We start from the raw sequence: 25,485 nt of genomic DNA on the forward strand, positions 1-25,485 counted from the left end.
CTGTCGAAATCCGATTAGCTCCGGATAAAGAGGCCCCACGACAACACAGTCTCCGGCGGCGGCGAGATTTCCCCGGCCGCCGCCGCCGGTGGAGAATTTGGGTGGGCGAATATGTGATCCATCCATCCATCAACTTTTCTGCTTTATTCTCCACTCAAAACTGAATTAACAATGTCTTGTTGCGCAAAAAAGGTCGCTGGCACTAATGTGGCTTCTTTCCTGCTTCGATTCTGCTCTTTCCTTTCCTTTTCTTTTTTTCAATCTACGAAGCAACGAAAACGATTCCTCCCTCCACTTTGATTTGCATTTTGATCAACTGGCCATTCGATGCCCACATGGTTTTTAGCTGACAAATTGATTAGGTCTGATGGCGGTTCAAGGCTCGGTGGTAATTTAATCGATTATCTGGAAATGAAGAGAACTCATTCTCATCTCAATTCCTCTCCAAAAAAGATTTACATTTACATTTCCCGACTAGCCATAAAAAGGGAAGAAAAGCGGAAAACAAAAAGAAGCTTCAAAACTTGGTTTTTCTCGCTCTCCTCAGAAGCCATCAGAGACTCCTCGCTAATTCTGTTGCTGGGTTTGATCTTCTGCTGCTTCTCCTCTGTTTTCTTCATCGGCTGCAGAGTTATGACCATGAACAACATGGCCACCAACGTCATTAATGTTAACGTTGTTAGCCTCCGTAGTCTTGTCGATGTTCTCATCCTCGTCCTTCTTCGCATCGAAGCTCTCGCCATCGCCTTTACTCTTCCCTTGGGAATCGCCAAACGAAGGGCCTCTGCTGCACACGGGCGTGGCGAGGAATCTGGGCTTCTCGTCACCGGCCATGATCACCACTATCTTCTCCTCGTACACCTTCACGGCCTTGCTGTACCCTTCCCCGTCGACCGTCTTTGCTTCGCCCCCGTTCTCTTCGTCTCCCTGGGCGCTGCTCGAACTGCCCGATAGCCTCCAGTAGGAGCAGGCCAGGATCAAGAGAGCGAACCCTATGAGCCCCAGCATCGCCGCCAGACCCCCGAACAGGTACGGCACAGGGGAGTGCCACGGTGACCGCTGCATCGCCATCGGCACTGCAGGCGGCGTCGAGACCGTCGCCACTGATAGGGGCGCGTACGTTGTGTCTGCGAGGATTCTCATGTCTCTTGCGTTTTCGGTCCTTTTTTCAGGTTTGAAGTTTGTGATCTTGCGGTGGTGGGTGTGAGGTAGGAGGAGAAGAGGTAAGGAACGTGAACTTTGAGGAATGCAGAGTGCCAACTGCGTGCCCCTGGTATATATAGCGGAGGAGGAGGAGAGAGAGAGAGAGAGAGAGAGGTATTCTGCAATTGTATACGCTTTAACGTGAGTGGGGTCACAGGTTTGGTTGGTTGCGGTTCCTTTATGGAAAGGTTGCGAGCTGAACAACATCATGACGACATCGGCACTGAGAATCTTCCCTTGGTTTTTCAGATAGCCCCTTTGCTTTTATCATTTTTGCACTGCTTGCCCCGGTGGAATATGGACATGTGAATCCTCGAAGGCTTTGGAATTTACCCTCAAATAATGATCCATCGTTGACAATCAAGAGATGCAAGTCTTTTCCCTTGTCATAGCGATGAAGGCATCGAACTATATTCCAAATAGATGTGATAGTCTCCTATCTCATGTGCAATAGAGAAAAATTAGAGTGCACAGGTCAGTAGTTCTGGAGGGTGAATCCGAAAAAAAAAAACCCACAAACTATATATTTTACAAACTAGATCATGAACAATAAAGATGAACATGCTTAAACAGTTTCGATATTTTAATAGGTTATCCAAACTTACAAAATTTTCCTTCCGATCATACATCTCGCCTAGCTGACCTTCACTATATTGAATTCAAGTCCATCCAAAATCTCTTAGCAGGTCGAAGAGGGCAATTGGATCATTACCCCCCTAAACATCTCCCCTTGCAAAATAGATGGGTGACTGTGATGATACTTACAAATAACTACTCTATGGTGACACGCCAACGTGACAAATAGACAAAGTAATCAAGAATATCCTAATCTAAACTAAATAGACGATTGAGACACGGTCAGTTACTAAATATAGCTGCAATCCTTGGACCTCATTTAGATTAGATTGTGGGCATAGCTTGTTGATTAAGATATTTGTGAGATATTCTCATACTAGAACAAGCTTGAGATGATGTGGACCTACGGGTGTAAAAGCAACAGAGAGCTGATGGATTTAGAGTTGATGCCTATCCCAGTTGAGATGCACACACAATGGTGGGATCAAATCAACCAAACGAGGATTTGGTGCTTCGTGATCCATTGCACCAATGAGTGTACCCATCTAAGCAGGGAATTTCAAGATCTACGGCGATTCTCTCTCTTCAGACGTTAAAAGCTCTATCAAAAAGAGCAAAAATATTCTTGGGGGAGGCAGCACTTGGCCTATCAGCTATGGCGCACTAGCACCCGCAAGGAGAATGACACCATCGCCACTCGCAAGTGAAGCCTCAAAACGGAAGGAACAGCATTTCAAGTAAAGGAGGGAACAACGCGTTCCATCTTTCGTTGCAACTTCATCATTAGTCCTTTTGATTTTAACCCTCAAGGTATTCCCTTCCTGCGTCATCCCATAATAACCTCAGGAATATGCGGATTTATGCTTTTCTCACCTCAGTTTTTTCGTAATGTCTCTAATTTGATGTGAACGAGGAACCCCAGTTTGGTTGATATAGATTCTTGATTGATTAAATACCCAACCATGCAAGAGTCAAGAACCGAACAAGACCAGAGTTGGAAATAGGGTTTTTTTCACTTACGCCTTAGAATCGACGCAACAACTCGCTTGCGAGAATCCATCTGGTGAAGCTTGGATTCTCAGCCTGCTCGGCGCATGTATTCGCGGTATCTCTTGAGCGATGTCAAGAGCCGTATTATTATTCCGACCCAAATCGTCCAAATGGACGAAGAATCTGATGTTGACTTTGGTCGAGCTTGTTAAGAAAGACTCTTACATTCCTTGTTCTGGATGTGTTCTCATTGTCCTCTCTCTTCTAACAAACTTTCGAAGGAAAGTGCGGTGTATACATGATCGGAAGATGTACATATTTAATACCTTTACTGTACATAAAATAGGGTTTGATGAATATTGGGTTAGATGCCAAGACGTTAGGAGCTTTCCGCAACTCGTGCGAATCTAGGGGATTGCGGATTCACATTCAAATGAATTGAAGCTCAACCACAAATTGCAAAAGCTTTGAATAGTGCACACTGAAAATGTATTTGAGCCTTACATGAAGAAGTCTCACGTATATTTCAACTGCTGCGACATCTGACCTCGCTTCCAAGTCATTCTTCATTATATCAAGAGCATGTGTATGCAGTCATATATATCCCCAGTCAGATAACTCTCGCCCTCTTTCATTGTGAATATTTAAAAATCGACCATTTATCCTTATGTGCTGTCTTAATCTACAAATATTTTACATGTCTGAACATATAGATCAATCACATTTCGACAATGGCTCGTGGTGGGTCAAGTGAACAAATTGGGTTCTGCATCATCGGTTTGCCGCCACCTTTTTGCCACCGTATTTGCACCATTGCATGCGGCAATTTAGACTGCTTGGGTCCCCCCTCCCATTCTTGGAAACTCACGTCACAGAAAATGAAAGCGCGCACCAAAACATGAGTACGAATCATTCCGATATTGATGCAGTAAATAGAACTATCAAATCCCATCACACGAGAAATTGCGTTGTCAAAGGCCGTCCAATATAGTAGGTCCTGTAGATTTTTTTTTTAACCCGACACAATGAGTCTAGAAGACCCAAGATCACCAATCAGTGGCAATCGCCAATTGCTACCTCTACAAGACCCAAAATCATTCGATACCTTAACTCAACCAACTACACCCAATTATCCATTTTATATATATTTTTCTTTTACTTGACACATAACTTTCAAATAAGTGCTTAACTTTCAAATAAGTGCTCTTTGCATCCAAACAATATAATATTCTCTCTTCTTAGAGATTGCTTCCACATAGCGAGTTCCAAAACATTTCATCAGCCTCCATCCAGATATCGTCCATCACGGACGATTGTACTACCAATGAGCTTTCTAGCAAGATTTATATTATGCATACACACACACATCCACGTGAGTATATTATGCATACACACACACACATCCACGTGAGAGAGAGGGGGCGGGGAGAGAGAGAGAGAGAGAGAGAGAGAGATCTTTTGGCAACAAGCAGTCGTGGGTCGTGACTAAGAAAAACACTAACGTTAATGCGCTATATCCTTCCTATGTTGCGCCCAACGTCATTATTCGATACTCTTACATTACCTTTCGTGCTGCCTACGTGGTCTAACATTGGTCTGTCACGGATGTCCCTCGAGCTGAGACCATTTGCACTTACGGTTCCGGTTCCTTCCATCTCTTTTCTTTTGTTATTTTACTCCTCAACGCATTGGTTCACACTTTGTGCTTCTATTCACGAGTTGATATGCACCCAAAATCGATCCTTTCTCTCAAAAAACAAAACAAATCTTTTTTCCCCTCATCTAATCTTTGTTTTTCTTTTTTTTTCTTAAAGGGCGTGATGCTGTTGCTTGTCGCTTTATAGATATGAGCACCCAAAGGTTGCTTCAATCATGAAGAGAACTGTGCTGTGCTGGACCTTTACGTCCATTAAGATTTAGATGCTGATTGAAGTTTGCTAGTGTCAACACTGTTCTCCTTCACTTTGCGTAGGCCCTTGGAGCCACTTGGAGCTGAAATTCTTCCTCGCCTCTTTGATTTTAAATAGGTCCCATCAATCTTCTTTCAATTAGATTTTTTATCAGGGTGGTTTTGCCCCATATATCCAATCCAATTTCCGCAAATTGTTTTCCGGGTAATGGCCCTCTCATCATTGTCAAGTCATTATAAGACTATAGAATGCTAGTTTTCTAAGAGATTATGCAAAAGAAGTTCACCTAAGTTGAGGTTTTCGGTTTCTTATCTGCAAAAAAATAAATTAAATTAAATTAAATTAAATTAAAAAAAATTAAAAAACATTTTTAAAAAAAAAAACAAAGAACTAGATGCCCGGTTGATGAGATGGTCCTCACAATTCGCGGCGTCGTCCCGCAGATTGTAACATCGAAAGTTAGGTGCGTTTCTGCTATAATTAAATAGATACCCCACCTAAAATTTATCATTTCTTTTATAAAAAAAAAAAAAATATAGATAAATGGAACTTTGTAAATTATCCTCTCACTTATATGCTTGACCCTTTATAATTTTATGGCAAGAATCCAATGTGCTTCTGTGAGAGGGGGGAGGCGACAAAGGGAGGAGCAAGATAAATTAAAGTGAAAGCCACTTTGTTCATGGGAAAAAAAGAGAAGGAATAATATCTTAGTTGCATCGCTATGGGATTGTTCGATCTGATGGCAAAATCACGCATTTCAATCACAGAGAAGGTAAATTATGGAAGAGACGTGAAAAAAGAACCAATAGTGGATATAGCACTCAGGCCTGGCCAAATCCATTTCTAATAAACAATCAGATGGGTGCTGGAATCTCGTGTCACAATGCATGATATAAAGAGAGAGCTTCTGTTCCCTCGCCCCTTTTCCTATTCTTGTATAAGCTCTTCCACTATTGTAGCACTTGAGGCACGCACAATCACAATTAACTAGTTTAGTTGAGTGTGCGTGTATTAAATTTCTCAATCAGTAGAGGATCGTACAAAAGCCAGATAACCCAAATCCTTGAAAAGAGGTCTACTTCGTGGAATCGCCATAGGTTTATAAGTTGGGACACACCGCAGACCCCACTAATCAATTGGTTGCAATTGAGAGATCTAGTTGATGGTTTCTTTTATTGGTGATAGGACTTGTTAAAGATAGGAGAATCAGGGAAATCTGTGGAAGTGTTGTTCTCTGGGGAAGGTTTGAGATTTGAGAAGCACTATGATGTTACAGATGCAACTGTAGCTTTTCCCAAGAAGTTACCGAGGTGATTAGAGATCCAAATGTTCGGGGTCGTGAACTAGCAGAGCTGCGACAGATTACCAAAGTCAGGAGTTAAGGAGGCTCAACAAAGAGAACTTGGGAAACTTTTTTTAGAAGAATCGTTCCGGTCGTAATGGAGACAACACAAGTCTCCTCGTCCTGGCAAGAGAGCTAAGTTCGAGTCCCTATGATGATTATTTTACCAAATGAATTGTGAAGATAAAGAAGGTTCATGGTGGTCCTGTCAATAAAAATAAAAAATAAAGAAAGAAGGGTTCATGATGATGGCTTTGAGTTCTAATGTTGGATAATGAAGAGAGAGACTATAATTCCACATAATATAGAAGTCAAATTTTTTAATCAAGTCCACTCTATCCACCGTACTCTAATTTTTAGGAACCTATTAACATTTTCCTTTTGGAAGTTTTTGGTTTTGAATCTTTGGATATTGATTACCTCCGAATCCAAGCAGGTAATCCCAGGTTTTTCGTTTAGAACGTGATAGATAGATTCTTTTTCTCCTCTAGACTTGCAGAATAAGACCGGTTGCCATTGCTACTCGAAAGCTTGTTGTTGATGTTGCTACTGATGCATATGTAGCCACGAAGATCTCTTCATCATTTGACTATTTGGATAATGCATTTATCTTAGGCGTCATCGACGTAAGTAGTAACTCTTTGCATATGCAAAAGAAAATGTCCTTATATGTTTAGTATTTGACGTTTTACGTCATAGGCGAGAAATGGAGATGAATACATAAGTTGTAGAAGGCCTTTAGTGCAGTTGTCATGTTTCTCGCTGTAGGAAGAAAGTCAGCAGAAGACGACTTACTTGTTTCTGATGTGCAATAACAATATAACCAGGAACAAACGTTGAATTGCGGATAAATCCTGAACAATATTACTTCACGTTGGTCTGAATATAGTTACGAGGAAAATATCCGATTTTCACAGCATAAATGCCAATTATTCTTTTAAAGGAGAAATAGAACGTCTTCTTTTTCTTTGATGGAAATGGGACAAGAAAAGAAAAGGAATTTCTGAGCATACGTTCTGCCCCCACTTTTCAATGGTTGTCTTCAAGAGTCTTTTATATGACTTCCTCATATCCTTTCAAATGGTGTCTTTCCATCATAGCATATCAAGTCGAAACAGTGCGTTCTCATCACACTCCATCATAGACGTACTAATTAAGTACAACATCTCCCACTCAGACATGATGAGCTTGATAGCGCTCTATCAAGAATATAAGGCATTCAATATTCATCAACTTTATAAAACAATTCATACTAGTAAGTAAGCCATGTGACCAGTGAGTACACCTGCACTTGGAAGCTCAAATTATGCACTTGTTAAGGATGATATATGGTTACAACCCTAAAAAAAAAAAAAAAAAAAAAACAATTGATGTCTCACAATGCCCTAGACATATTTTGTTACATCAATTTAAGTATACATATCTTTTAAAGGCTATACTTGACTATTCTAAAAAACGCCATATATTTACAATTATATTCGCAACCATATAAAGCAATATAATTGGTCGACCAGTAAATACATGTGATAGATGTAAAACAACAATAATCTTCATTTGCACTCATGTCTCTCTCCATTTCAAAACAACTACTTTTCTAAACACGTTCCATAAAACCATATCTATTCATGACCGCCGGTAACATGCTAAAGTAACAACATTGATCTTTCACTTCGAGAACATAGTCAGAAGTAATATAGGGCACAAATTAAGGTAAATTATAAATTACCTCAAAGGCTTACACGATGAGTAAATAAGGATAATTTCACTTACCTTCCCTTATTGGTCGTATAATGCACATGTAGTATGAATAACATGCTATAGTGGACTTCTCCTTCTATAAGAGCGTATACTATTTATTAAATATATCTACTATACGGATCTTAGCCTAAACATAGTTACGTGCTTCTCACATACTCATGTTTAGCTCGAGTGCTATATCAGCTTGCTTTCTATAGCACTCAATTGAGTACTCGCATCCGGCGTCTTTTAGGCATATGTGATTGTGGAACTATCATGTTCGGTCTTATTAAAAAAATAAATCAAAGACCTCATCTTGACTCCAATCAAGGCAACATATTATTTTATGTACTAAATTTGCTCTTCAGCATTCAATATGCTAACTATAGCACTTGAGGTGATTGCTCATGTGAATGAGCCAATCATTGCCTATTGATATACTTTTCAATAATATATGTGTGTATGTGCTAGTCTTATAATTGATTTGTATTTATTGATAAACAGCAAAGTCACTAATAAACAAATAAGTAAAATACATATGTCCACATATACATAAACCAATGATCCTCTACAATAACACATATAACATTTTGCATAATCCTAGTGACATCCTATGGGTCAAGAATACATCTCTAGGAGTAGCTTTTATAAATGGATCAGCAACCATTCTATTGGTTGAAATGTATTGTAGGATCATTTCTTTTTGCACTATTATATTTCTTATAAAGTTGTTCTTTATGTCAATATGCTTCGTCCTTCCATGATATTTGGGATATTTCACATAGGTAATAGCTGCTTGACTATCGTAATAAACTGTCACCGGTTTTGGAACCTTAGTGACAATGGCTAAATTTTCCAAAAAAACGTTTTAGCCATACTGTTTCTTGCACTGCGGCAGAACATGCAATAAATTTTGCCTCCATTGTAGATAAGGCCGTGCATATATGTTGCTATTCTAAGAAATTGCACCTCCATTGAGCAAGAAACGCATATTTAGAAGTCGATTTACGCTCATCTTAGTCTTCACCCTAATTAACATCTGAATAGCCTAATAAGCGTAAATCATTCTATTGGTAACAAAGTCGATAGTCTATAGTGCATTTTAAGTATCTCAGGATTCTCTTCACTACTTTCCAGTGTACTTGACTGAGATTTGATTAATATTGGCTCATCAATCTCACGGCATAACATGTGTTGGATCAAGTACACATCATAACATACATCAAACTTTCGACCGTACTAACATAATAAACAATTTTTATTTTCTTATGAAGTCTCAGGACACATTTTGGTAATTAAGCCTTCACCCTACATGATAGGGGTATCAATGGGATTACAGTGTTGCATATTGAAATGTTTAAGAATCTTCATTATATAAGACTCTTGTGATAAAGTAAGGAGTTTCATTCATCAATCTCTTTCAATCTTAACTTCTAATATATAAACAGCTTCTCCCATGTCCTTCATTTCAAAATTAGAGGACAACAATTTTTTTATGGTAATAACCAAAACCTTGTCATTTCTAACCAATAGAATATCGTCCACATAAAGTGATAAAATCACAAATTTATCTTCAGACCGCTTGACATATACACAGTGATCTTCTTCGATCATTATGAAACCAAAAATTGTTATAGCTCGATGAAAACGAAGATACCACTGTCTAAATAATTACTTAAAGCTATATATTGAGTGATGAAACTTACAAACTTTACGCTCTTAACCTTTAGCTATGAAACCTATTGGCTACTTCATATAGATATCTCCATCTAGTTCTCCATTGAAAAATGTCATCTTTACATTCATTTGATGTAATTTAAGGTCCAAATGTGTAACAATGGTTAGAATAAAGGGTATTAAGGCAAACCTTACAACTAGTGAAAATGTTTCCTCATAATCTATACCCTCTTGTTAAATATGACATTTCGCCACAAGACGAGTCATATACTTTTCAATTGATTCATTCGCCCTTCGCTTAATCTTAAAAACCCATTTGTTTCCAATGGCCTTGCGATTGGGTGGTAAATCAACCTATTCTCAGACATGATTTGCTCTCGTTGACTCAATCTTATCTTCCAAAACTTTTCTCCTTTCTTCTTTATCAAAGGATGAGAGAATCTCTTGAACAATCTTAGACTCGGTATCATTTTTCTAAACAACCATAAATACTTCTCCTTCAATCTCAAAATGAAGATGAGGAATACTTTTACAATTACTTTTACGTAATTGGATTTCACTTGAATTCAGTTCACTGAGCGATGTAATACTCCCACTAGGTCTTGTATGTTGACATAAATCTTCATTTCCCTCTACAACATTAATGAGTGTGTTATTAGAATCTTTCATTTCATATATTGGAAGTTCTTATCAGTCTCACATCTACTAGGAAAATCGTTCTCCAAGAACGTGACATCTTGTGACTCCATTTTAGTCATACTTCTATCAGCTTATTCACCTATGAACACGCCATTTAAAGTGTTCAGAATATTTTATAAAGATATATTTTTTCCTTATATGACCTAATTTGTCATATTTATGGGAATAATCATGAACATATGCTGCACATCCCCATGGACGTAGGATACTTAAGTTTGGTTTCCTACCAGTACACAGTTCATAAGGGGTGAAAATGACCGATTTTGAGGGCACTCAGTTAAGTACATAAGCAACAGTTAATAACGCATCTCCCCAATAGGAGATATGTAAATTTGTTTGCGCCATCATAAACCTAACCATTTTTAAGAAGGTTATATTCCTCATCTTAGCTACTCCATTTTATTATGGAGTACTAGGAATAATCAATTGTCGTACAATTCCATTTTCATCACAAAGAGTCTTAAATTACTCCGATAGATATTCACGTCCATGCTCGGTTCTCAATGCATTTATTATTTTGTTCAACTGATTCTCTACCATCGTTATATATCGTCTAAAGCAGTTTAATGCTTCTGACTTATTGGAAATCAGAAAGACATAACCAAAACGTGTGAAATCATCTATGAAAGTAATTAAATATGAGGCTCCATGCCTCGCCCTTATATTCAAAGGACCACAAATGTCAGAATGTATAAGTTGTAATAGAAATTCAGCTCTAGTTCCTTTACCAAATGGTTTTCTAGTTGTTTTTCCCGCTAAACAATGTTCACATACGGGTAGATTAACATTAGTGAGTGACACTAAAAGGCCTTCTCTAACTAATCTTTGCATTATTTGTAACCTAATGTGATCTAATCTAGCATGCCAACTACTTGCATCAATCTCAATATTACTAGAAGATGCAATTAAAGAAAAACAACAATCGATATTAACATTGTACTAATCATAGTCAATGTCTAACATTCTAAAAACATTCAATACATGACCCGAACCATAATAAACTGTTTCAAACAAAATGTCAACACAATCACCATGTAAATTCAATACTTAACCTAGGCTAAGAATAACAACTATGGAGACTAAGTTTCGTCAAATATCTGGAGCATAGAGGATATCATGTAAGAATAGGCTTCGACTATCATGTAAAATTAATTTACATGTGCCGATACCCTTTATTTCAATTTTTAAGTTATTCCCAGCATATATCTATCTTCGTCCAAGCTGTTTTCGACGATACTGCACAAATGCTTCTCGATCTCTAGTTACGTGGTCCGTTACTCCTAAATCTACAGTCCACATTAGATGAGATTCAACATGTATTACAGTGCTAGAAACAAAAGCATTATTTAAAGTAATTGAGTAATATAGTATCTCTTTCAGCTCAATATATTCATGAGCAAAGTAACCCATCTTGTCATAATTGTAACACTTCATCTTAGCCTTGTCATTCTTCCCACCACGCTTCTTGCGTTGCAAGGTCTTAGCCCTCTTAGGTGCCTAATCAGTTTTCATCCCTTTGTTGTTGAATTGATAATTCATTTTGCGTTTTAAGCCCAAAATTTTGCGCGAACTCGATTTAACAACATAAGCATAAGTAGAGGATCTTGCAACCTCTAAGCGCTCATCCTCTAATTTCAAATAACGCGCTATATCATCAAAAGTGACAATATTCTCATTATACGATCTTCATATGTTCCAAATTATCAAGAAGAAACCTTATAACAGTCCGAACTTGTTGTTCATCAATTAGAGAGTGACCTGCCGACTTCAGCTCATGAATCATGTTTGACATTTTCCAAAGATGTTACCTCATTGTTACATTTGGGTACTTTCGGTATGTGTCAAACTTTATGGTGAGTCTCCTCAACTTAGTGGCGGATGTACCCCAAACTTATCTTTCAAGGCAATCCACATTACTTGAGCTTTATCATAACTTTCAAACTCACACATGATATCATCTTGCATACAACTCAGCAACGTGATACATGCAATGCTATTTTTCTTCTTCCAAGCTTGATAAGCTTCTAGATCTCTCTTGTGTTAAGCTGAAGTTCCATGCTCAAGTTCATTTATAGTGTGGTTGAGGGTTTCCAAAACCTCTTGCTTCTCAAAGATGTACAGAACCTTTCAGTGCCAAATGTCATAATTGTCACTATTCAGCTTCTCACCCTTATTGAGGTTAGTCACAATAATTTTGGATGCTAAAGTCATAATCAATTGCTATGACACATTGATATAATAAACGCAGAATCAATACTAGCATGCTTTTCAGAATAACATATATATTTAATTTGCAGCAAAGACAAACTAAATTAATGATAATTCAACAAAAGACACAGAAATGAAAGTTCACTATGTTCCAAACCAGTTCCTATATACGATTGTTTTATTATCATTAGTTATTTTAATTTGCGCAAATTTTAAGTTCTATGTGAGAACTCCTTCAAATTCTACTAACCTACGTACTCCTACTAGAAAAATAATTACATGACCTCATGTAATTTTTACATTTTTCCATTAACACAAAAGTAAAGCATAATGTGAACTAACGTACAAAAAACAATTATGCTGCAACTACAATCAAAACAGCAATTCAACATGTAATGGAAAAATAAAGATTTCCTACCATTGTTTGAATTTTCTTGGAACTAGAAAATTGTAAATATATTAAACTATGTACATGCTATCATCAAATCAAGCTCTATACAAAATATATAATACCATTTTCATATAGGCAAGCTATTGTATTTCCAAAACCACAAGAAAATACAAGCCAAAAAGAATAAACAGTACATTTAAACCCCAAAAATGCGCGTACTTAGGGTTCCCTACACATTTTTATACCTTTAAAAAACTCAAAAATAAAAATAATTTTACCACAATATAGAGCACATCCATACAAACCAAACGCCACCGACCATGATCCAATCAGAGCTCTCACACGCCCACACGTGCCACCTGAGTGTGTGGCACGTGTGGTGCATGTGCCAGCAATCCTCAAAGGATCCTGGCCAGTCTGACCGATCAACAGTCGAGTCGAGTTCGGGTCGGGTCAAGCCATGGGTCAAGCCTCGCGTTAGGTCACCGGCCGGCCAACTGCCGCCGGTGGTGACTTCATCGATGACATCAGCACGCTTCGATTCGCCGACGCACGCGTGATGCTCACACGCTAGCATGCCCAGCATGTCAGGCGTGTGGCGCCCACACGTAGCGACTTCTGGCCACGCATGTGGGCGCGTCTGCTATCCTCCAACAATGCTCGACCCATCATCAAACTTATCTCGACGAGTACTTTCATCTTGTATATTTGAAAATTTATTTTGGCCGAAAAAATATTCTGAAAAATGGCCAAAACCGTATGGGTGTACGCAGCCCCAAACCCATTCTTCGCTTTGGTTCGTTTTCGTCGATTTAGATTGCAATTTCGAGCAATAAACATCCAAATAGTGTATATTCCATTCTCTTGATCTCAATATAAAATGGTAAACGATAAAATTCGATAAAAAATAAGGCATAAATCACAATCGGGCTCTGATACCAATGTAGGAAGAAAGTCAGCAAAAGACGACTTACTTGTTTCCGATGCGCAGTTAACAATATACCCAGGAACGAACGTTGAATTGCGGATAAATCACAAACAATATTACTTCACGTTGGTCTGAATGTAGTCATAAGGAAAACATCCGATTTTCACAACGTAAATGCCAATTGTTCTTGTAAAGAAGAAATGGAATGCCTTCTTTTTATTTGATGGAAATGGGACAAGAAAAGAAGAGGAATTTCTAAGCGTACATTTTGCCCACCCTTTTCAACGGTTGTCTTCAGGAGTCTTTTATATGACTCCCTCATACCCTTTCAAATGGTGTCTTTCCATCATAGCATATCAAATCAAAATGGTGCATTCTCATCGCACCCCATGGACGTACTAATTAAGTACAACACTCGCATTTCCCGTTAGCCTTTGATGCAGTTCATAAATCCTTATGGCCTAAGAAGCTTTGAAGGGACAAGACTTCACGAACATGGAGAAAAAAATGTGTCTATACATCATATAGAAATTAATAGTGCACCTACTCTGACTAATCAGACATCCTATCCTAAAACAGGCTGTGCAAGGCAACTCAGACTACAGTAGTTAAAGATGAATGTGTTAAGAAGTAGCAGGTTCTAACGTATCCTTGCGTCTGCAGCATCTAACTCTTTCAATTTGATTATAGTCTCGTCTTACTCTAGGATAAACAGCTAACTGTCATGATGGAGGACTTGTCAAAAGTTGTGCACGAGGGTATTAAGTTTTTCAAGGGTTGAAGTACCAATTGGCTAAAAAATCGAACAATTTTCACTTCAAGTGTCTGGAAATGCCTGTGCTTCTCACCAATATGAATATGGATAAGTACTTAATATGCACCACCCTTGTGATTTTTCCAGCATCACTTCTCTCTTATTTTGTCTTTTTTATACCTTTCAAGTAATGAGGAACGAAGGACTGGATGACAGTATTGATTGTTGAGCTTTACGGTTGCAATGTGGAGCACTAGGAATGCTTCATTGGATGTGGATAGGACACTGCCTTGAGAGATGAATGAAGGATAATCGTGTGGGAGAAAAATATCTTGATCAAGAGAAGGAAAGAAATTTTACTTGAAAGCCTTCCCCGAGTGTGGAGCGTTGTAGAGTATTGCGGAGATGGCTAGTGTTTCTCGTAGTAACTCCTGCTTGAATAGCAGTTTTCCCACTATAGTTAATTAGAAGAGGCCATCTTTGTCTCATCATATTGTCAAAATCTCGTCTTATGAAGAAATTTTGATATTCTCTTTGTTCAGTGCTAATATCCTTGAATCAATTCCAGTAACTTGAAGGTTGAAACAGGTATATTTCACTTCCAATTTACGTGAGAACCCTCTACTTCTTCCTCAAACCTATGCATGTTTTGGTTTTGGCACTTATAGTGGGAATATCCTCTAGTGGGCTGCACAGTGCAAACGCAATTTGATGAACCAGTGGAGAAAATGCATGCTTATCTGTTCTTCGAGGAAGATGGATACAAAACCCTTTTCTAGGAAAGTTTATCGATGCTGCTCCTAGAGATTATATTGGCTCACCATGATCAACAAAGTATATTGGTTCACCATGATCAATAAAGATTTTCGTCCTCTCTCTCTCTTTCTCTCTCTCTCTCTCAGGTGTACTGCGAATCACTATGCTCCGGCTTCATTATGGACTAGTATGGGACTTATGGTTCTATGTGTTCCCTTGTCCATCTTTCTTGGAATGGGAAAAAAAAAAAGAAAGGAATGATTCTACTCTACAATTGGCCGAGGAATAATTTACATTGATTACAAAACTTTCCTACATGTGAGTCATACATTCAGAGGGATACTATACAGGGGAATTACATCAAGTACTGCTCGAGACACTGTTTTAGTTTCTGAAAAGTGACAGGTTTTGACACAAATGAGTCCATACCATTTGCAAAACACTCATCTGCGCTCTCTGACAATGCATTCGCTGTCATCTGCCAATGTAAAAAAAGTTGCATAATCAGCGAAGCAAGCAAAATCAACCCAAATTGCACTATATCTTTGATATACTGTTATCTGGTACTGAACTGGTTATGTTCTCATAACTTATACAATTTGTCACTTTAGATAGCAGACTTTCAGCTAGTTTTTCACAAGAAATCATTGAAGGATTTTCGCGGGCTCATCAACTCTCATTTTAGCAGTTAAGTCAAGTCGATGCCTCTAATTGGAACCGTTAAAAGAGTACTATCTAGATGAGCTTTGATATCACTATTATTAAGCATCATATAAAGGGAAAGCAGGAGGACACTAATAAATGCACGAGTGCAACTCTGATGCAAGTGCTAACCGCAATAATGGGAACTCGTTCTTTTGATTCTCTAGAACTGTGACCATTGCATGATAAGTCTGAAGAGACTAGCTCTATCCCAGCATTTACTGCAGCATCCCAGTTTCCCATCTCCTCAAAGGATCGGATTATTCTGGTTGCTTGAAGGCCATTCATGACAGGCATGCAGACATCCTGAAAAAGAAGTATGAATTTGCCAGGACATGATCAAAATCACAAAACAAGTACCAAGTGACATGTTATGGACTCATTTTATGAATAAGCAGGAAAAGTTGAGATGCAATAGAAAGCTAATGTAGATCACATGTAGACAAAATACAGAATGCCAAGTGATCAGCTGAGCATGTTTTTGTCTTAGCACAGAAATGAAAATGAGTAGAAATTATGAACATCAGTAGAAAGCTAAGGCCACAAAAGAAAAGGTACGTTCAAATATCTGTGTATTACCATCAGAATGAGATCATAAGTACTTTGCTGAACAGCATGCACAGCTTCGACTCCATTGTTCACAACATCCATACTATGACCTAGTTGCTTCATCATGGATTGGGTCACCATGACATTGATCTTATTATCTTCCACCAGAAGGATCTTAGGCTTTGGTTTGGGTTTTGGTTCTTCCACAATGCTGCTGGACGTGCTCTCTGAACTTGCACAAGATTTCTCCAACTCGGGACATGACCTTGGGAGTTCACTTATGGTAAGCTTATCTACTTGTCCTTTTTCCACTTCAAGACAAGACACATTTGAACTTGAAATTTGTGATCTACATTCTGTACCCAGTTGATTCACTTTGCCGTTCTTCACATCAACCTTGCACTCATAATGTACACTGGGACTTACTGAGCATGCTGTTTCTGACGAGGTCTCAGCAGCATCAACTGCAGAACAGGCATCCTCAGGTGAAGCTAACTCTTTAAGTCGGAGGTTGTTAGTTGGAAATGCATAAGAATCCTCTGCAACCCGATTGAGATTATTTATACTAGTGTATCCAACATTATGTGATGATAGTTTCTGTGTCCTGCTGGAACCATTTGAGGAGAAGAGAGAACCCAGAGTGGGTGGCTGGAATTGGAAAAAGCCATCGGTGATGTCGTCAACTGCAGAATCATGATTAGCCATAATTGCAAGATCGTCGGAATCATCGGAGTTATCACATATTGGTGAGACCTTGTAAGGTAGCACAAATGTGAATGTAGATCCAACATGCTCCCGACTAGACACAGTGAGACGGCCTCCCATTAACTCAACCTGTGCAAATGCAAAGAAACCTGTGAGAGAGGTCTTATGGAGCTAGCAGTAGCAAGAGGGATTGAACTCAAGATTTGAGTGAAATCTGGTATTTAGCTAGAAGATATTACTCAGTAACTGGTTGCAATTCATGAAAAGGAGTGATTGAAATACCTTTAGAGGTTCTCCATCAGACAGAAAGGTAAATGTTTTATATTTTCTAAAAGCAGAAACCAGGGATAGCTGTTTTTCTTTGTTCTGTAGCAAGTTGTGGATCTTCACAAAAGTTAATTTAAAAAAAAAAAAAGCATAGCTCAGGGACTCACCAGTTGTTTGCATATGGCTAGGCCAAGTCCCGTCCCACCATACTTTCGAGCATGATCAGCACTGACTTGCATGTACTTTTTAAATAAAGTAGGCAAAGCATTCTCTGTTAGACGATAATAGAGGCTATGATCAGCATTACTTGTTAAAGGAATAAAATAGAACATCAGTGATATTCCTGAAGCATTTGATAATAACAGAAGCTAGAAATATAAATCAGCTCAACAGGAACCTGGGATTCCAATTCCTGTGTCATACACATCACAGCAGATCCATACTGTTGTCTCGGGGGTGTGCTCTTCCACCTTATCTCTATCTGCAGATTCTTCGCTTTCACACATGATTCGAGTATTATCATGCAGAGCATGATTTTGGCATAAATGGCCATTCTGGCTCTTCACTTGAACAGGTTGTTGGTCACAACTTGCTTGACACACTAAAGAGCTTTTCTCTTCCTTCCCCCTGTTCTCCCGTGGGGTTGACTGATCTGCTTGTGACTTCTGAGGACATTCTTCTGTTTTCTCGACAGATGGTTCTGGAACCACATATAGATTTATGCCAACCTTCCCTTCATGTGTAAATTTGATGGCATTGCTGTAGCAGATAATGGAAAGTGTAAGGCCGCTATAAATTGCATAAACTATATTTATTTTAAGCATCTATGCAGCACATATTAAAATCAAAGTCTTTGACATCATCTCCAAGTTTACTGGGATCATCCCATTTTTCACAATGGCAGTCACACCTCCCTTCTAACCAAGTCATTTCTTTGAATGCGTGCTAAGTGAAATCTTCTTCAGATACAATGTACAGAATTGAGCTCTGAATATTTAATGAATCGTATCAACATGTGCTGCTTGGCATGTGACTCTCTGGAACTTGTCTCCCAATCATCAAATCTATCATGAGTGCTGAAATATAATAGGGATACAACATGCCGAGCAAAAAAAATAAGCTGAAAGAGCTCACTGCCTTAGAGAAGTTTCTTTAGATATGCAGTCATGGGAGATGGAACTTCAGGAAAATGCTTAACAAGAAAGAATGCCTTGACAGTATGCTAGAATGATTGGTAATCCACCTCTCTAACCTACATTTCCTCTAGGCCTTCACACTATTTACATAATATTGCTTTTACCAGAAAAATAGAGCTACCTATCTAGAATAACAGTAGCAAGACAGTACAACTGGTACCTGATCAAGTTGGTGAGAATTTGTCTAATTCTTAGAACATCTCCGATGACCTGAAAAAGTTGGAGAATACTTGGATTAATCAATTTGACAGCCAGTATGAATTAGTGATGACCCCATTCTTCAGCAACATTAGTTTAAGAAAAAAAATGCAAATCTTTCCATCAACTGAACCATCACAATGACTTCAACGAACAGCTCATCTAGCATCCAGAAATGATAACCCACATTGACACGGTATGAAAAGAATCAAATGACAGATTTCACCTATCGAACAAGTTAAATAGGACCAAAGAACTTAGATTATGGTCAAGCAGAAATAAACAAATTATGTGAAGTGTCGGGAGAGATGTAGCATCCAAACATAAGCAAGAGAGAAACAGAATGGAGGAAGACAATATATTATGATTTTAACAGACTGACCTCAATAGGAACATCATCTGCTACATGTCCTTCCAATGTTAATATCTTCCGTAATGATGCCGCAGCAGTCTGCAGCACGTGCTTTACTACCTCCCTCGGCCGGAATTTTGTAGCTTCCAGCTTCATTACCCCTATGCAAGAATGAACGGAACATGTTTGTATGGCTTCTTTCAGCTATGAGGAGGAAAGTCTGACGATGGTGAGAATGAAACACTACTATTCCTTTACATATACAAGATTGATGCCATACCTGACTCAACCTTCGAAAGGTCAAGAATGTCATTTATTAGTTGAAGGACCAAATCTCCCGAAGAAAGCATGACATCTAACAATTGCCGCTGCTCATGATCAAGTCTAGTTTGTGCAAGAATCTCGGCCATGCTAACAACCCCAGCAAGGGGAGACCTTATCTCATGTGACATTGTTGCTAGCATTTGTTTCGCTCGCATCGTCTCCTCTGCAAGATTAACGGGTTCAGAAGTATTGGAACATGGATAATGCCGAAGCTATTTAAAACCGCCTGAAACAATCAGAAGTGAATAAAGTAATTTAACCTGTTATATACATGGTTTTATTCATCTCGGTTTCCTTGGCATTCCGTACCGCCATCTCTTCTCGAAGTTTTGCCATTTTCTCTCTTATTCTTACCTAACAAAAAATCAGAAGCACTCTCACCATTTCCTATTGATTGTAAAAAGACCTATTATAAATCAATGAGGAAACCCTACCTAACTCACCTGATCAGTGACATCCATTCCCATGTAGTTAATTCCAATTGTTTCCCCAGTCTTGCTAAAGACAGGTGCGACGTGTATCAGAAACGTCTTTGCACCAAATAATTCTGTATCGAATGTGATTTCTCTCTTTGCAGGTAAACCTTTCTCCAGCACTTCCCTCTTAAATTCTTGAGACTCCTTCACACCAGCACCAGTGAAGATATCGATGTCTGTTTTCCCTATAACGTCCTGAAATACATCTGACAACTTGAGACTTCTTGTTTGCTCTTCGGAAATCAATGAAATGATAAGAAGTACAGAAAAATAGATTGCAAGTACTAAATTCTTGACTAGTCAGTTACATAGATTAACCGATACCAGATACTTGCAAAGAGAGAAATTTGCTGCAATTTAATGAAATAAGTACTTCATTGAAATGATCTCACCTCCTCATTCAAAGTAGGATAAGGATTGTAGATGAAGCGATATCGCAGCTCCTTGTCCTGGAAAGAAAGGCAAAGCAGAGACAGAGACTAAGTATCCTGGAACATCCTTCGTGAGTAACCAACTGAAGTTAATGGAAAAAAAATGGAAGCAAAACAAGCAGAATACACTAAACTTCTTTACAAATTGACCCATCTTAAAAAGATAAAACAGTCTCAGGTTTTTTTGGAATGTGAGATCTTGATATTCTTTCTCCTTGCATATATGTGGGTGTAAGATATCTCTTCATCACTCGTGCATATTTTCATGCTACAATTAGTCAAACAAGCACCAGTCCATTCCTAAAATGCACTGAAGAAATATGCCAGCTTGGTTAAAGAATGAGGATACAAAACTACACAGCTACTACTCTAGCTTTAAGTATTCATGGCTAACACCACTAGCTTCTGTGAACAATCTACTTGAGGATGTAATATAATTCAAGCATAACCCATGCGCTCTTGGTGCTTGTATTCTTTGCCTAGCAAAACAAGAAACAAACTCTAGCCTGAGGATGTAGCACAATTCCAGCACAAAGGCATCTTTGTGAGTCATGAAGCAGAAGCAATTCTTTTCTCACCTGGTGTCCAATCACAACAGGTGCATTCTGAAGTATAAAATGCAAAAAGTTGTCAGCTCTTTTTAGGATCTGAGACAGCTCTTCCACAGGAGAGGACTGCTTTTCCAGATTGTTTATGCTTTCCTGCAATTTTTCCATGAGCGCCTGCTCTCTGTGGATACTTGCCTCCAACAATTTCTCTAAGTGCATGGCGCGCTGCTTCCAGTAAATGACAGTATCGTACTCAGCATCAATCTCAACCCTCTTATTTTGGATAACTACATCACTTTTCCTTCGAGGAACATCTTGCCAAATATCGAAGGCATCATCGAGTATAGATATTGGGCGCTTGTCACCACCATATCGTTCTCCCTCAAAACGATGCTCCTCAAGTATCTCCAATTTCTTCAGCTCAACCTCCTGCCTCTGTCTGCTCAGGATGTCAAGTTCCTCTTTTAGAAGGCGTACTGCATTGGCCTGCCTGTACTCCCAGTGCTTTACAAGGTACGCCAACTGAGAAGCACCCTGGTCTGTATAGTTGGTTAGCTCTAAAAGCCGCTTAATATCAACTATGTTCGGCTCCTCTGGAATCGTGACCTCCTTCAACATATCTTCATCTCCTCCAGGATTTTCGATGTTGAACTGCTTTCCAGCATCATTATCAATATCTTCAGGCCACATCGAAGGCAGAGCTTCGATGTCCATATCTTCAATAGGATCTTTTTCCATCTCACACACCATCATGGCTCTTCACGTGTGAGTTCAAAATGTCACCGACATTTGAGCTTGAATACCTTGCTTCAGTCTATGCATCCAGTTCAATGCAGCTTTTACATTTAACTAGGTCAGCAATATTGTTGAATAAATTTAAAACCAGGGTAAGGGGCAAAGAAGGGTCAATTGACCTGCAAGACAAGCATGAGTTGAAAAATATAAGTGACGAATTTGGCTCTAGAATAGCAAAAAACTAAAGGAAACTATGTTATATTCTGATAGGGAAATACAAAAAGAGAACATTATGCAGAACTAATCTTAGTTCAAAACTGGTATCTTATATTTGACAATAGCTCTCCCGGTCCTAATATCAACCTTGACATATCTACTCCGAGGTCCAAGACAAATTCATGCGCGACAAGGTGGTGAACACTATAAAAGCTTCTGTTTCCTCATTGTGGGATAAAAAGCATGTCATTTTATCCTACTTCGAAAAGCTTAGAGCCCGACATAGTCTCTTCTGTCTGAACATTCTCATTGAGAACCCCTGGATGAATAGATAGAATTATCCAGTACTGAAGCTCCCGATACACAGCCAAATTTCCTTGAGAAAAGCAGTGCCGTAGGACTGCTTCGCATGATGCACAGTAGGAATCTGTAAAATCAAATGAGACCCAATCCACAATTTTTTTGAAGGCAAACCCTGTTCATAATTTTCTTCTGTTCTCTTCATGGCAGCATATCAGGCAAGGAATATATATGGTTATATCTAAAAAGTTTCCCGGAACTACAGAGATGAAGGATACTGGCACCAACACCAGATGCCTTGTCTGTTATTACTTGATGACTGAGCTACAGATATTTGGATTTCAATAATGACACAAACAGATTGTCAAAAATGGCCTGTTCGAGCAAAATCAGACTTGTGCCTGGGAAAATAAACGAGGAAGCACGTTATGTAATTTTTACACCAACAGAAGAGTAATCTTGTTTAGACACGGCTTGAAAAGGAATTCATCTTTTGATCCCATCCCTTATGCTGACTAAAGGAAGATACTGACAGAAGCAATATGCTGAGCAAATTCATTGACAAGTAACGAACTTAAACCAGATCATGCAAATTGACAAACTGAGGGCGAAATCAAGCTGACATTGATCTGCCAAACGACTGAAAAGATGGGCAAAAGTCAAATGGGTCACTACTCACCAACCGGCTCCATCATTGCTTGATTCAGCATCATGACTTGCTCCCCAAAATTCAGAAATGAGAAAATGACAGAATGCAGCAGGAGGGCGTATCAAGAAGCGGACCTTTCCGCAATGGAGTTTGAGCCTTCCGCCAAAGAAACCGCCTCCCAAGTGAGAATTGAGGTTGGAATCAGCGAAAAAGCCTTGCACCTTAGATCTGAAACGTGCCCAGTTCAAGAATAATCAAATGCATCGAAAATGAATAACTAAAATTATGAGTGGAGCAATGAACTTTTAGAGAGAGAGAGAGAGAGAGAGATGGAAGGAGGAGGAGAGCATGTGAGGGGAAAAAAGAAAACCAGAAGAGGAGGGGAAAAAACAATGAAAGCAGAGAGAGGGGAAGCCCAAGAAGCCATGTGCGCTCGGAGGTCAAAAATATTAGAGAATTCTTGGACGGTTCTTGTTACCAAGCTTCCATAATAAAAACAGGGTCAAGCTTTATATTTTAAATCACGTTCCTTCGCTACACCTCTTTGGCGTCTCTTGGTTCGTTTCGTCTCAGCTTTCTTCTGTTACCAGCAATAAAAGAAACAAAATAAATAAATAAATAAAATGAGAGGCAACTTCAAAATCTCCACCCACACAGATTGACGTAGCCTCCCCCATGTTCCTTCATTCGCAAACACTCTGTTTTTCTTGATTTCAGTTCTAACGAGAACAGGATTCAACCGCCCCGGTCACTCAGATTTTTCCTCTTTTTTCTTTCTTTGTTTCTTGATGATGCAGGGATAGACAGAGAGCGGCAGAGACGCGGAGAGAGAGAGAGAGAGAGAGAGAGAGTTATTGAGGAGTGTTATTTAAAGAAGCCCCTCCGCCATTACCAAGGCGGACGTGTTGGGGCGGCGCGTACGCGAACGGCGCGGGGGTGGACGAGTGAGGTTGACACTGCTGCTGTGCTGATTCTCTGCACCTTGTTTTCTTTTGTTTTTGCTTTTTGGAGAGAGTTTCGTGGGAGGAGTGAATCCTACATTTGAGGAAAGCAGCGGAAAGGTGGTGAAAGGATCTTATTTATAGGCGACTAGCCGTGAACATGAATTAAATTTTAGGTGACCTTTAGCCAAAAAAACAGATATAAAAAAAAAAAAAAAAAAGGTAATTACTTTAACTGCTGGTTGAGCTTGAGTTAATCATGGACCATGGTTAAGCAAGATGTAATTGGGAAAATGGTGAATGACGTGGTATGACAGTTGATAAACTACCAGCAGCGGTTGTTTAGATTCGGACGATGTGTCATCAGAAATATATCTAAAACACAACCTCCCTACTTTACCCATAATATTGCTGAGGTAGATTTATCAAAATGGGTCACAAAGCCATTTTGTAACTTATACATGATGAACTGAGTTAATATATGAGTTAGTCATATTCATAAAACAGGTGATAAGTGAGTTCAAATATAATATGGGTGTTAAATTGTCATAAATAAGTTTACTAGCTATTTAAGCCTAATCCACTTCTAAGATTTTCTCTTTGTTTTCTCTTGCCTTTACTTGATCTTGCACTTACTCACTTCACACTCTCACCATAGTTTCAACATGAGTTATGCTAGATTGGGTTAGAAATGAAAGTATTTTAATAATATGAATAAGATAAGGTATGGAATGAGTACAAGTCAAGTCAAGTCACTAAATTTGAATTACATGAAAAAACGGATCAAAGTGAGTAAAATAGATCTATTTTGGTCAGACCATTTTCGATCCTACCCAACTTACCCTTTTGACAGGTCTACTCTACACTGACACTCTTCAAGAGCTTTCATGTTGTATCTGACACTCTCCAACACTCTTCAATACTCTTTGATACTCGATTAATACTTGTTAAAAGATTCAATACCTAGTCAACTCTCTCAACACTCTCTAATATACATTTCAGCAATTTTGATATGCAAGTTCAAAATTCTGACATGTGATTATGACACACACAAGGTCAATCTTTAAAAATTTCAATATATAAAAAGTCAAAATGTAAATATGTAAGAAAATTAAAAATAATAAATGGAGAAAAAAAAACTAACTTGCTCTTCTTTACCAACTCTCACTTTCCATGACACACAATTCACCTCCAAATTTATTTTTTTCTTCTTGTTTGACACACTCTGACATGAGAGTTCAAAATGTAAATTGCTTGTCTTTTTTTTGTTCCAAGTTTTATGAATAATTAGAATGAAGCTGAATTTGTCAAATTGAAACAATTGATAATATTAACAAATTATGGATTAATTTTTTAATGTAAATTCATTCTAGGCTCTTTTTTATTATTTATTATGAATTTGAATTAAATTAATTTGATTAAAATAATCATTAAAATGATAATTTATCATGTATATATAAAAATACATTTAATATATAACACGTCCCAACATATCATAATTTTCTATTTTGACAAACGACATATTAATATGTCGTGTCGTATCGTATCGTGTCATATCGCGTGTCGATATTAGTGTTGCTTGGCGCTGAGAGCATGCAATCAAGATTGGGCTTTTGTTATGACTATGATATTATTCTCTTTGGTCGCAGTTCATTAGTGCTTGGACGGTTTGAAAACACATGATGCTACTTGAAGCTGTGCTATACTTATCTACCAATGCAA

The 25,485-nt window shown here is 38.5% G+C and overlaps 2 protein-coding genes across 8 annotated transcripts; both read right to left on the reverse strand.

Moving 5' to 3' along the window:
- Positions 1-401: 401 nt before the first annotated feature.
- Positions 402-1,260, reverse strand: LOC104438391 (protein GLUTAMINE DUMPER 5-like). Its single transcript, XM_010051539.3, has one exon. It carries the CDS (start codon positions 1,141-1,143, stop codon positions 568-570), a length of 576 nt encoding a protein of 191 aa, XP_010049841.2. The 5' UTR covers positions 1,144-1,260; the 3' UTR covers positions 402-567.
- A 14,088-nt stretch (positions 1,261-15,348) lies between these two features.
- Positions 15,349-23,855, reverse strand: LOC104438390 (histidine kinase 5). Of its 7 annotated transcripts, none has more exons than XM_039307938.1 (14): positions 23,715-23,855; positions 22,957-23,050; positions 20,953-21,836; positions 20,336-20,392; positions 19,911-20,138; positions 19,728-19,821; positions 19,424-19,630; positions 19,174-19,304; positions 18,754-18,803; positions 17,795-18,156; positions 17,565-17,668; positions 16,456-17,259; positions 16,009-16,182; positions 15,349-15,652 (listed from the first exon to the last, which is right to left on the reverse strand). In XM_039307938.1, the coding sequence occupies exons 3-14, from the start codon at positions 21,673-21,675 to the stop codon at positions 15,530-15,532; spliced, it is 3,057 nt and encodes a 1,018-aa protein (XP_039163872.1). In that variant the 5' UTR covers positions 21,676-21,836; positions 22,957-23,050; positions 23,715-23,855; the 3' UTR covers positions 15,349-15,529. The 7 variants fall into 7 exon arrangements, with proteins under 7 accessions (XP_039163872.1, XP_010049837.1, XP_018727192.1 ...); XM_010051535.2 differs by having other exon boundaries at positions 22,853-23,050; XM_018871647.2 differs by having other exon boundaries at positions 22,957-23,402.
- Between the last annotated feature and the right edge of the window lie 1,630 nt (positions 23,856-25,485).

This window comes from Eucalyptus grandis, chromosome 3, assembly GCF_016545825.1.
Source record: "Eucalyptus grandis isolate ANBG69807.140 chromosome 3, ASM1654582v1, whole genome shotgun sequence".
NCBI classification, from domain to species: Eukaryota; Viridiplantae; Streptophyta; class Magnoliopsida; order Myrtales; family Myrtaceae; genus Eucalyptus; species Eucalyptus grandis.